Source organism: Mandrillus leucophaeus, unplaced genomic scaffold, assembly GCF_000951045.1.
Source record: "Mandrillus leucophaeus isolate KB7577 unplaced genomic scaffold, Mleu.le_1.0 Scaffold133, whole genome shotgun sequence".
NCBI lineage: Eukaryota > Metazoa > Chordata > Mammalia > Primates > Cercopithecidae > Mandrillus > Mandrillus leucophaeus.
This window is the reverse complement of record NW_012101288.1, coordinates 2243976-2258574: the sequence shown is the minus strand read 5'-3', so window position 1 is coordinate 2258574 and position 14599 is coordinate 2243976. Positions and strand designations below refer to the sequence as shown.

The 14599-nt window shown below is 35.1% G+C and overlaps 1 protein-coding gene across 1 annotated transcript in view; it reads right to left on the bottom strand.

The window, feature by feature from the left end:
- The window catches only part of COL14A1 (collagen, type XIV, alpha 1), a 263059-nt gene that overhangs the window by 239486 nt on the left and 8974 nt on the right, over positions 1-14599 (bottom strand). Inside the window, exon 2 of the mRNA XM_011973001.1 lies at positions 884-1008. Coding sequence (XP_011828391.1) covers positions 884-971 — 88 coding nt within the window. The 5' untranslated portion in view covers positions 972-1008. The remainder of the gene's footprint in view (positions 1-883; positions 1009-14599) is intronic.

Sequence of the window (14599 nt, the reverse complement as noted above, 5' to 3'; positions counted from 1 at the left end):
TGCAACCTCCGCCTCCCGGGTTCAAGCCATTCTCATGCCTCAGTCTCCTGAGCAGCTGGGACTACAGGCGCCCGCCACCGCGCCCGGCTAATTTTTTTTTTGTATTTTTAGTAGAGACGGGGTTTCACCGTGGTCTCGATCTCCTGACCTTGTGATCAGGTATGAAGTGATAGAAATCTCCTGTACACTATGTAAGAGACAAGACATGATTAGGATACATACACACTCACATTACAGTTCTTTATTAATAGAGCTGTAAAAATAGGGCTCTATTCATAAAGCAATTTAATTAATATAGCGTTATTAATATAACTGATATTGTAACATAAAAATGCGACTTTCACTGGTTAAACTTGCACAGGCTTTTCAGAAGCACTTTAAGAATAGGCCGGGCATGGTGACTTGCACCTGTAATCCCAGCACTTTGGGAGGCCGAGGCAGGCAGGTCACGAGATCAGGAGTTCGAGAGCAACTTGGCCAATATGGTGAAACCCTGTCTCTACTAAAAATACAAAAATTATCCGGGCATGGTGGTGCACGCCTCTAGTCCCAGCTACTTGGGAGGCTGAGATAGGAAAATCGCTTGAACCTGAGAGGAAGAGGTTGCAGTGAGCCGAGATCGCATCTGGGCGACAGAGCGAGACTCTTTCAAAAAAAAAAAAAAAAAAGAATGACTTGTTTAACCAATTGCCACAAAATCACTATGCTCAGTCGCTGGTGAGGTTGTAATCCTCATCAAAGATGTGTATATTCCTACAGTGCAAACAGTTGGTAAAACTCAGTAAAAGCCAATATATTGTTAGGATAAATAAAATAAGAATGATAATCAGAAACAAGAAGGCTAGAGTCCCAGACCCTACTGATTCTCAAAGTTTTCAATTACCTTGACCTTGGACGATGGTGCAGAAATAAACAATTGCCAAAAAAGGTGGAAGCAACCAGTACCGCATCTTGCACTGAAAAATCTTCATTTTATTTTCTGCTTTTTACATGGGGTGTAGCAGCTACCTAGAAACAGAGAGAACGGGGACATTTTTGAGAAGGCTGAAAATAAGTATATGTAATCATTTAGGACAGGCAAATAAGCTAACATGGATTAGTATTGTCAGGAAGTAATTAATTCCCTAGAGCATCGTGCATTTCACTCTAAAATACAAACTGATGAGGAAAAGACTTTTTAGAAGATGCTGTAAATGGAGAGAATGATTTGAAATACTTGGGAGAGAGCTTCAGAATGTACTTTGTGACTCTTCCCTATGGACATAAATTGCATACTGAATTTCCCAAATGGATAAATTTCATAATTTTACCTGAAATTAGCATTATCATCAATCCCAATGTCCTTGCCAGTGTTCCTCCCATATTTATCACATAAAGTTCACATAAACTCCTACTGTTGCCTTATATTGCCTACAAATGACAAATATATACGACCTTTCTACTGGTGATCCAAGAGAATTTGAAAAACCACTTTGTACTACTATTAAAAGACTGCAGTACTCAGACTTCCCTTCATTGGGTTGAATAACCCCTAATCCTTTCATCTTTTCTCATAGTTCTTCTTTTTCCTAACATAAGTGAATATAAAACTCTTCCAAATTGTTCATTTCCATTGGGATATCAATGAAAGAAGAGCTACAAGCAAAAGAGAGAAAGGAAGGTAAATGGAAGACAAGAAAACAAAGAAGAAAAAAAGAAAGGGTATAATTATTATATATCCATAATAATTAATAATAAAAATTTTACCATTAAAAAACTTTTAGAAAAAGAAAGGAAAGAAAGGGAAAGGAAAGAAGGAGGGAGAAAGGGAGAGAGGCAGAAATGGAGGGTGAAAAACAATGAATGTTTGGTATTACTTTCAAAGACGATTCTACAAATTATAGATTATAATTCTATTAATAGGTCATTACAGAGGAGAAATTCTGAAGTCTTTCCCTCAGAGATTAAGAAAATATCTCCAAAGTTTTCTTCTACCCAAGGCATATTTTTAATTCATTTTTTTCATTAATATATTCATTCATTCATTTCCCAATATCATCCCACAAAGGATCTGAAGCAACTAAATAATAAATGAACCTAATGGATAAGATAAGAGTGCCAGATTTAACATATAAAATACAGGACTATAGTTAAATTTTAATTTGAGATAAACAGCAAATAATTTTTTAATGTTAGTATGTTCTATGCAATAGTTGAAAAATACTATTTTTAAAAAATCGTTGTTTATCTGAAATTAAAATTTAACTGAGTGTCATATATTTGATCCAGCAATCCTAATATAAGGGGAAATTTTGGTGATAAAACAATAAAGTAATGAGTTAAATGAGCACAGAGAAAATGGATCTGGTCCTGTATAACTGGTAAAGGTAACCATGAATTTGGCTCCAAATTTATGAATTAGCAGCTAAAGCAAGAAGGAAGCATAATAAGCTTTAAAGCTTACTATATTTTTAGATTAACTACAACATATTTTTCAGGAGATACGTAGCTTTTTCTGACACCAAAAGCTGAGTAGAATTTTTCCCATGGTTCACGCCAAAAAGTCATCTTACTTTATTCACCATAAAATGTATTGAGCCCTTGCTATATGTAAAGACTACTCTAAGTACACATATAAATTCCTTTAATCCTCACAGCAACTCTTTGAAGTAGGCACAATTCTACTATGTATTCCCGATGGACAACAAGGCACAGAGAAGTTGCCCAAGTCACAAAGCTAGTGAGTAGAGCCAGGATTTTAACCACATAGGCATAATCAGACATGGTAGAAGCATCTTAGGAAAACATTTCTACAAGATCAAGCTTCACATCACTTTCTTTCCACTTTAGAAATACCTTGTTCTTCTTACAAAAACAAAGAGCTTTAATAGTGAAAAATTCAGACTACAACAAAGTACAACAAAAAGAATACACCTTTTGTTATTATTTCCTTGTTCAAGTGTATTCTGATGACAGTAAATGCCCTTTTACTATATATATATAGTGGTATCACAACTTCTTTACCTACCTTTCTTTGGAAATACAGGTTGTTTCCAAATTTGCTTTATACATATAACACTATGATGAATATCCTAATTCACATCTCTTTTAATACATTATTTATTTACTTTGGCTGAATTCCCAATTGTGGAACTGTTAGGCAAAACAAGATGCGTTGTTTGTTTGTTTTGAGACAGAGTCCTACTCTTGTCCCCAGGGCTTCTGCTCACTGCAACCTTTGCCTCCCGGGTTCAAGCGATCCTCCTGCCTCAGCCTCCCAAGCAGCTGGGATTACAGGCATGTGCCATCACGCCCAGCTAATTTTTGCATTTTTAGTAGAGACGGGGTTTCACCATGTTGCCCATGCTGGTCTCAAACTCCTGACCTCAGGTGATCCACCCACTTCGGCCTCCCAAAGTGCTGGGATTACAGGCCTGAGCCACCTCGCCCAGCCCAAGATGCATGTTTTTAAGGTTTTTCAAATACAGGTACACAATGCTCTACAGAAAATAACACTGATTTCCACTTCCACCTGCATCTCATATGAGTACCAGGTCACATCAATTCCACCATCACAGAGGTTGTTTTCAATATATTCTGATTTTATAGGTAAAATGGGATTAGCATCTTAATCAGATTTTTTCACAACCAGTAAAATGTGACATTTGGTGTTTGTTGGCTATTTAAATTTTTTAAACAAAATACCTGTTCATGACCTTTACCCATTTTCTTATTGATCTACAATAACTCTTTATGTGTTAATTTTAACTCATATATATTTAGTAATTTTCCAGTTTGTTTTTTGCCTGACAATTTCATTTATTGGGTTAAGAATTTTTTTAAAAGTTCAGAAATCTGACTTGATCTTTTTCTTTATGGTTTCTAATTCAGCATCATGGGTAAAATGGCCTTTCTTACCGCAAAGTATATTTCTAGTTAACTTTTTAGTTCCTATTATTAATGGACTCTTTCCAATACTGTTATCTGACAGATTTGTTTTTAATATAGAAAAGATATTGATTTTTTATATTAATGGACCACCATTCTGAATTCTTGCTACCTTTATATTTTTTCAGTTTAATCTCTTGGATTTTCCAAGTTGACAGCTGCATTGTTTGCAACCAATGTGTTTTTTTCTTACTGTATAGGTTAGTAGTTTAAAAACAATTATTTTACTAGGGATGCCTGAAATATTTTACCATTAAGAATATTAATGGTAGTTGAGTTCAGATGTGCTATGTTAAACTTTTAAAACTTCTTGCCTTTTTACTAAGAAGATTTTTTTCAATCAAGAATGGATGCTGAACCTTGCCTTTATGACAATTCATTCATTGGAATGTCCATATTTTCATCCTGACCTCTCAGTGTAATTAACTATTTTGATATGTCTAGTATTAATCTATCTTTGCAATATAGAAATAAGTCCTACCTATTAATGGCAATATTGCTTTTTTAAAAACATTAATGTAATCATAATGGCTTTGGCTTTCAGGCCAAGCCATTTTTAAATAGAGATAGTAATGACATATCATTCTTTAAATAAGATCCCATTAATAATGATACTTCATTTGCGCTACTGGTTTTTTATATTCTTGAACAACAAGAGGGACAGCTCAAGACTGTTTCTGTCCAACTCCTAAGAAACTAATCAAGTGCAAACACTCTTTGTTATATGCTGATCATTTATCAAAATGTGTTAAGCTTTAAATTCCTTTACTTTTCTCTACTATAGATATATGTCTCCAGTGGCAACAATAAAAACACATCAATTGACGTTTCCTAATTGCAAATCAAAACTAGGTATGACTGATTACAGGACTCAAACGAATATTAATTCTTCTTGAGGGATAAGAATGAGAATACTATTCTAGGTGTCATTTACCCCTAAATGGAAGAGTATGAGTATTTTAAAAATTATTATTACAATGATATTTTAAGTCACATTACATTTATCTAGTATCTCCATACTATTACCATTTCAAGACCTTTGATAATGGAATGTCCGGATAAAATTCCCACCATGACAGGGATTATACCTAGCAAAGTACAAGCTAGCTCTTAGGTTACAAAGCTTGGAGACTCTGATCCCCTTGAATGCTTTAAAAAATACTCCATATTGCTTATTTAAATTCCAAGTTTTTTTGTTTTTGTTCTTGTTTTTTGAGACGGAGTCTCGCTCTGTCGCCCAGGCTGGAGTGCAGTGGTGCAATCTCCGCCCACTGCCTCCTGGGTGCAAGCAATTCTCCTGCCTCAGCCTCCCGAGTAGCTGAGATTACAGACATGTGCCACCACGTCTGGCTAATTTTTTTTTTTAGTAGAGACAGGGTTTCACCATGTTGGCCAGGATGGTTCCAAACTCCTGACCTTGTGATCCACCCGCCTCGGCCTCCCAAAGTGCTGGGTTTACAGACGTGAGCCACCGTGCCTGGCCAATCCCAAGTATTTTTTAGTTGCTATTATGCTATTTCCCCCAGTCCTGGATGCTGCTCTTTTGAGAGATACTGCACTAGTCTGTTCTTTGAAATAACATCTATAATCTGGTAAGGCATATGCCAATCAGGCTTTAGACTGGAGCTAGGCCTGAAGATTTTAAAACAATCCTGTTTGCATCCTTTCAGTCTGGAGAGTATGAAGGAAAAACTGTATCAAGTGGGATGTTGGGTTCTATAACTCCTACAATCATTCAATTCTGTGAATGGAATGAGTGGGGTAGATTAATACAGCCTTCAGGTAGTAGCTTTAAGTGCAAAAGCCTCTGATGAATGCAGCAAAGCAAAGTTACATAAACTTTCAAAGTAATATGACTCATGTAGTTAAATCTCTGATACTTGGGTTTTATTTCAAAATAATATGGTATATCTAAAGGAATAAATTAATTATATTTCCTTCAAGCAACTATTCATAAAAAAATGTTGACAACTAAGCTTTTTTTAAATATCCAATCACAGTCTAGTATACAACTCTTTCATGTTGCCACTAAAAGAGAGGCCCATATACTTTGATCATTATACAAATATTCAAGTTAAGGTCCTACAATAAAAAAGAATGTACTAATTTGTGCTTAGGGTCCAAAATATATCTTCCCCTACCAGCCTACGACCAAAATGCTAATTAGTAAAGAATATTTTCTTAGATTAACACATTCACATACTGGAAATTCCTTAAAATTCCTAATGGAATAGGCAATACATTCAGTGTATATGCTAAAAGAATAGTCAACATATTAAGTGACTACCATCTACATAGCATTATAGCCTGGATTAATTTGTCAGGACACAGAAGACATTAGGAAAATGGTTAGTAAATGTTGATGAAATATAGGAGGAAAAGCCCCAGGGTATACATAAAACCCTAACCCTACAAAGTCAAGTAAAACAAGATTAGTGGATTATCCAAACCGAGTATAAGCAGCTCTTCTGTAGACAGAAGGCATGAGTGCAGGGGAATTTGAAAAGATATGGCAGCAGGTTTCAGCCTTATCAAATCAAAACATTCAGCAAACCTGCCAGTTACACAGATAGCTGTCCACCACACCCAAAGAAACAGATTGCAGCAGAATCACTCTCTCAACTCCAATAAAATATTCTAAGATTTCCTTCTCCAAACATTATAACCAGAGGTTTCAATCAGAACAAAGCAAAGAAAAGAAAGGCAAAAAAAACAGGCCACATTTGTCTTTTTGGAGAAAAAAAAAAAATCTCCTTTTCAGATCAGGAGACTTACATTAGCTATCCCTGGCCAGGTATGGTAGCTCACACCTGTAATCCCAGAATTTTGGGAGGCCAAGGCAGGAAGATGGCTTGAGCCCAGGAGTTTGAGACCAGCCTGAGCAACTCAGTGAGACTCTGGCTCCACAAAAAAATTAAAAATTAAATTTAAAAATGTTAACAGATATCACATAATGCTATTTTAATGTAGGAGAAAAAGATCTTCTTTAACATAGGAGAGAAGAACCTTTTTCTCCTTTTGTGAAAGGCCACAATCAAATAGCCTTTCTCTTTTCTCATCAAAGCAGTTCCTGCATCCGAGTGTTTTGAAGCAATACTTAACATGTAATATTGGAGGTTATTCTGCATCTCATGTACTTTTTAACTAAATAAATAAATGCTATGCTTGTCTTGGCAACTTTTTTGGAAACTGGGCATTGTTTATATGGAAAAAGCATTGTAACCATAGTTTATCTTCAAAATTCTTTTTTCTTTTACTTTTTTTTTTTTTTTTTTTTTGAGACAGGGTCTGCTTCTGTCACCCAGGCTGGGCTGCAGTGGTGACATCATGGCTCACAACAACCTCAATCTGCTGGACTCAAGTGATTCTCCCTCCTCAGCCTTCCAAGTAGCTGGACTATAGGCATGTGCCACCATGTCTTGCTAATTTAAAAATTTTTTTTGTAGAAATGTGGTCTCCTCATCTTGTGCAGGCTAGTCTCGAACTCCTGGGCCGAAGCAATTCCCCCGTCCTGGACTCCCAAAATGCTGGGATTATAGGCAGGAGCCACTGTGCCCAGCATAAATTCTTCTTTAGTTATTGTTTATTTTAAGTTAGGATGAGCAATACCACATTGGGAGAAGTGAAATTTCAGTTTTCCCAAGCTTTTCTGCCAAGTCCCCAAACTTTTGGACAGTAAAGTAAGGGCAAGAAAAATCCCAATCCTATTAAAATGCCATGAGATATTTTAACATTTACCAAAATGTCAAAGCCTAATTTGTTAAAATTTTGCCCAAAAGCCTGCACCAAACAAATAACTCTGCCTTGATTTTTTTGCTGTTGTTTAAAAACATCATGTTAGAAATGGCTACTTAGTTCTCTCTTCAGAAGGTATAAGCCATATTTACGGAAAGTTGACAATGTCTAATACAAGTGCTCTTAAAACACTGTCATAATTTTACAATCAGTAACATAAAACTAGGTCCATTAGTGCTAATTTGCCCTTCCACTAATATGTTTGTTTTATTTAATCTCATTTGTCCAGATAAGTTTGATAACGAGCAAAGGCCCTAAGCGTAAGCATTAAGCAATGCTTACAGGCACCCACAAAATTCCCAGACTAACATACAGCCAATTTTATTAAAATTCCTTAAATATTTATCCTAACATTTTTGTAAACCACACACACTCTCTCTCTCGCCAAGATTTATACACATATATACACACAAACCTTGGATAATATTGTATTCAATTGTTGCTGACTTACAAAAAATAAACCACAAACTTAAACGAAATTCTTGTTAGTTATTTGATATATCCAGCAACTCCATGCCCTGAGAGAGATTGTTATTTACAGTATTAAATGTTCATTTCAACAATCATTTATTAAGAGTCCTACTATACAAACCAAAGCACTGTAGTTGGTAATAAGAAAGATACAAAACTTTATACCATATCTTCCCCTTGGTAGCTCACTTATAGTTAATTGAAAAAAAGAGATTAATTGAAAAGTGAACCTTAGGTGAGCTCACTTACAATTTACTTGAAAAGCAAGATCGTCAGCAATCATATTGCAAAACCGAATGAAATAAGTATGAAACAGAACAGAAAGGTAGCACAGGTGGTGGTGTGAATAGAAAACTGGGAGTGAGGAAGCCACTTGTGATCATTTGCTATAGGTCCTTGGCTAGCTGGTTTAACCACTCTCTGCTCTTTATCAACGAAATGTGTGAGATAATATCTATCTTTTATTTTTTAATTCATTAATTTATTGTTGTTGTTATTTTGATTTGGGTTTTTTTTAGGATCTCTCTCTGTCACCCAGGCTGGAGTGCAGTGGCATGAACATGGCCCACTGCATTCCCAAACTCCTAGACTCAAGAGATCCTCCTGCCTTAGCCTCCTGGGTAGCTGGGACTACAGTCACATGCCATCTCACTTGGCTGAGTTTTTTTTTTTATTTTTATTTTTTATACAGACAGGATCTCACTTTGGTGCCTAGGCTGGTCTTGAACTCCTGGGCTCCAGCAATCCTCCCACCTCCGCCTCCCAGTGCCAAGATCATAGGCACAAGCCACCGCACTTGGCCATGTCTACCTTTTAAGATGATCGTGATATTTTAGTTAACTTACTTAGAACACAGATAACTCTCAAAAATGTCTAATTAGTAGCATGTTCACAACATGTTGAAAGAACAAAAAAGGAAAGGGGAATCATAATAAATGAATTTGCTACTTGAGCAGATGCTAAAAAAGGAAGGAGAAACAAGAAGCCTTTATCTCTTCTATCACATTAAGGTTGTGGGACTAACTTGGCAAAAACGTTTAGGCAAAAACTGAATATCCAGATAATGACAGAGGTAACAGTTATTTGCAAGAGTGAACCAGTTTAGACTTTTCAAAATAAATTTCTAGCCATTTTTATCATTCTCCAGATGATAGCTCTATACAGATTTGAAACGATCAATCATATGAAGACATGGACGACTTGACTTGAGTAATTCATAGGCTTAGAAAAAGACTCAGCAGTTAACCGTTGACAAGTTTATGCAAAGAAGACTTGAAAGAAATGGTGATATTTAAGCATATTTTATACCAAAGAAAAATAAGAATCAGAGACACATAACAGAGGTTTTCATATATTAGAGCTTTTATGTAGAAGATAAAACCGTATTATTTTGTGTAGCGTCTGAAAACAGAACTCTAATCAGTTGCGATGCTCCCAACCCACAGAAGTTCTGTAACAGCCCTAACAATTAGAAGCATTGCTTCTCTGTCACCAGAAATTCTGGAGCAGAAACTAGCTAAGTTTTACCCATAAGAGATGTTATCAGAGGGATTCCTGAATTTGGGGCAAGGGAACTGGATAAAATGATCTCTAGGATGCCTTCCTCAACTCCACATTTTATATATATATATGTTAATATCTACTTTATAGAAAGAGAATTTTACAGTCAATTGATAATCTAGGTCACATATTTTTGTAGATTAAAAAACAAACCAAAAAAACAACAACAAAAGAGATAGGCTTAATGTATCATCCAGTGTGTTGGCTTTGAGGGTATTCCTCCTTATTTCTTCTCACTATTGAAATACTACCCTCCTCACATCCAGAATCATAAAAAAAGGATTTTCAGGATTAGCTAACGAGATCTACTTAAAAAGTACTAGAGGAAGTGAGCAATTATTACACTTATCTGTTAGCATCATGACATAGGAAGAAAAAACTCTAAATTAGGAATAAAGAAGACCTAGTTTTGTTACTATTAGTTTGGTGGTTAGCTTTTTTCTCTCTGAGGGAACTCTCCACTATGCAAGGCATGGTGATCAGAAATCAGGCGGAAAGCTGCTGTCTTACTGGCATAAAGCATCAGGGAACAGAATTTAGGAATACTAGAGAAACTAGATATTGAGAAGGGAAATGTCAGAATGGAATGAGACACTAAGTGGGGGCAGGGGGAGTAAAATCTGCATAAAACTGCCCCCAAATCCTGGACATTTCAGGATGATAAAGATCACTTAATTAGGAAAAATTAATCATCAATGTGTATAAATTTAATAATGGAGTTTCAAAATACATAAAGCAAAAACTAATAAGACTAAAGAAACAAGCAATAAGCAAAGTTGAAGATTTCAGCACTCCTCAAGAACTAGTTGAACAACTAGACAATATATCGGTATATAGATGTGAACAACTCTTATCAAGTAGTTGATATTTATTGAGCATTACATCCAACAACTGCAAAAATGTACATTTTTTAAGTATATCAGTAAAATTTAACAAAATAGGCCATATTCTGGGCCATAAAATAAAACTCGATAAATTTCAAAAGATTGAAAACATACAGAGTATATTTTCTGACAACAGATTTAAATTAGAAATGAATAATAGCCTGGGTGTGGTAGCTGACACCCATAATCCCAGCATTTTGGGAGGTCAAGGTGTGAAGATGGCTTGAGCCCAGGAGTCTGAGAACAGACTGAGCAACACAGAAAGACCCCATCTAATTTTTTTAAAATGAATAATAAAATATCTTTATAAATTCAAAATATTTGAAAATTAAACAATATGTTTCTAAATAATCACTGGATCAAAGGTGAAATCACAATGGAAATTTTTAAATGTTTGAAAGGGAATGAAAATAAAGGTACAATTTGTGAAAATTTGTGGAATGCAGCTAAAGAATTAGAGATAAACTTATAGGTTTAAATGCTTATATAAAAAAGAAGAAAGATTTAAAATCAATGATCTAATTTTTTACCTAAAGAAGCTAGAAAAAGAAGAGCAAACTGAATCCAAATTAAGTTGAAGGAAATGATTAATAAAGATAAAAGCAAATACTAAAGAAATGGAAAACATTAGTAGAAATTAACAAAACCAGTATTTGCTTCTTTGAAACATTAATAAACTTTTAAAACCTTTAGGAAGTGTGGTCAAGGAACAAAGATTGAAACACAATTAACAATACCAGGAATAACAGAGGATATAACTGCCTACTTCACAAACTAAAAAACAACTAAAAAGGAAAAATACAAATAACTTTTTGCCAATAATCCCAACAATTTAGCTTACTTGGAAATAAACTATTCAAATACTCAACTTGTTAAAACAGACACATGAAGAAATAGAAAACCCAAATAGCCCTGTATCTATTAGAGAGATTAAATTTGTTATTAAAAAATATTTCCACAAGGAAAATTACAGTCCCAGATGGCTTCACTAGTGAATTCTATGAAATATTTAAGGTAAATATAATACCAATTCTACACAAACTCTTTCTGAAAGCACAGGTGAAGGCTAGCATAACCTTTTGTTTTTTTTTTTTTTTTTTTGGAGACAGACTCTCGCTGTCACACAGACTGGAGTGGAGTGCAGTGGCGCAATCTTGGCTCACTGCAACCTCCACCTCCTGGGTTCAAGCAGTTCTCCTGTTTCAGCCTCCCGAAGAGCTGGGACTACAGGCGTATGCCACCACACATGGTTAATTTTTGTATTTTTGGTAGAGATGGGGTTTCACCATGTTGCCCAGGCTGGTCTCGAACTCCTGGCCTCAAGTGATCTGCCCACCTCAGCTTCTCAAAGTGCTGCCCGGCCCTAACATAACTTTTTTATCACAACTAGACAGCATCACAAAAAACAAAAATCACAGAATAACCCTCATGAACATAGATACAAAAATCTTTCACAAAATATTATCAAATAGCACTTAACAATGTATAAAAATAATAATAATAATGACCAAGTAGAGTTTACTACAGGAATGTAATATTGGTTTAATATTTTTAAATCATTTAGCATGTTTAGTATGTTTCTTCCCTCAGGGAGAAAAAGGCTAACCATCAAGATAATATCCACTAATCATTTAGCATGAGATTTTATACATATATATGTATTGTGTGTGTGGGGGTGTGGATGTGTGTGTGTGTGTAATCTAAATAGAAGGACAAAAAGTATTTCAGAAAATTCAATACACATTCAGGATTTTAAAGAAACTCAGCAAACTAAAAATAGAAAGGAACTTCTTCAATCTAATAAAGGGCATCAGTGAAAACCCCATAGCTAGTATCACACTGAATGGTAAAATATTGAATGCTTTTCCCCTAAGATCAAGAATAAAATAGGGATGTTAACTATTACTAGTTCCACTCAACATTGTACTAGAGGTCCTAGTCAGTGTAATCAGGCAAGAAAAAGAAATAAAAGGCAGAAAGAATGGGAAGGAAGAAGTAAACAGACTGTATTCACAATCAACATGATTGTTTACCAGTAAATGCTAAGGAATCTACCAAAAACAAAACTCTATTTCAACTAATAATTTAGAAAGACTGACAGACAAGATCAGTAGGCAAAAATCAATTGTATTCTTATATAATAGCAGAAAATAAATCAAAAGAAAAAAATTTTAAATTTATTTACAGTGATATCAAAAACATAAAATAGTTAGAAATTAATATGACATGCAAGGCCTCTATACTCTTCAGAATACAAAAATACAAAAGTGTATTACTGACAGAAATGAAAGAAAGCCTAAATAGAGCAGTGAATCATGTTCACGGATTAAAAAAAAAAATATTCTGTTAGAATGTTCTTGAGATAATCTATAGATACAAAGCAATTTTAATCAAAATCTCAAAAAAGTCACAGACAAATATTCTCTAAGACAGTTTGCTAAAAGTGAAACTGCTGGTCATAAGGTATGTTTATTCCTTTTAAAAAGTATTAATGGGTTGGGCACGGTGGCTCACACCTGTAATCCCAGCACTTTGGGAGGCCAAGGCAGGCAGATCACCTGAGGCTGGCAGTTCGAGACCAGCCTGACCAACATGGTGAAACCCCATCTCTACTAAAAATACAAAAAATAGCCGGGCATGGTGGTGCGCTTCTGTAATCCCAGCTACTCGGGAAGCTGAGGTGGGAGAATCAGTTGAACCTGGGAGGTGGAGGTTGCAGTGAGCCAAGATTGTGCCACTGCACTCCAACCTGGACAACAGAGTGAGACCCTGTCTCAAAAAGAAAAAAAAGTATTAATGGATACTGCCAACTTGATCTCCAAAGAGATTATGCCAGTTTATATACCACCAAAAGTATATGTGTCTATTTTTCCATAAACTCATTGGCTCTAACAGTTGCAAATTCTTTCATGTATGAAAAAATTGTAGTTCAACATACAACATCTCCGTGCACATCTTTCATTTACTTAAGACGTCTTTTGTTTGGTGGACTATCTGGCATATCCTTGGTCATTTTTCTATAGAATTGTTCTTTTTTTTTTTTTTGAGACGGAGTCTCACTTACTCTGTCACCCAGGCTGGAATGCAGTGATGCAGTCTTGGCTTGCTGCAATTTCCACCTCCCAGGTTCAAGCGATTCTCATGCCTCAGCCTTCCAAATAGCTGGGATTACAGACGTGCCCCACCACACCCAGCTGTTTTTTGTATTTTTAGTAGAGACAGGGTTTCGCCATGTTGGACAGGTTGGTCTCGAACTCCTTCCCTCAAGTGATCTGACTTCCTCGGCCTCCGAAAGTGCTGGGATTACAAGCATGAACCCCCACACCCAGCTAGGAGTGTTCATCTTTTTATAAGAAATTTTTGCATTTAATATGTAGCTCCTTTTCCATCATATATAATAAAATATGTTGCCCAACATTTATTTTTTTTGTTTTTTATTTCCTATGGTTTATGACATGCATATAAGTCTCCTTCTCCTTTGGAATTGTAGCATTTTCCTATATTTTCTTTTAGTATTATAACATTTTCAATTTTTAAATTGAAATCCTTGATCATCTAAAACTTATTGTGATGTAAATGGAAAAGTTTTAACTTTTATTCTCCATGTCTATCCAATTAGTCCCATACCACTTACAGAATAATTTACCTTTTGTTCACAGGTTAGTAATGCTATATTTTATTTTCAAATCTACTGATTTTCTATTTATGTGTGACTATTAAGTAATTGTAAGTATCAAAACTTTACAATATGTTTTAATATTTTCTTTTAAGTTTTCTTTCTGATTATTTTTGATTAGGTACCAAAACTACTCAAATTGGGATGTTAAATTAGTAGACTGATTTAGGTAGATTGACCTTTTTTATATAATAGTCCATCTTTACATCAAAAAAGAATATATTCTTTGTTTATTCAAGTCAGTCATCTCCATTTCTTCATAAGTACTTTAAAGAGTTATATAAAT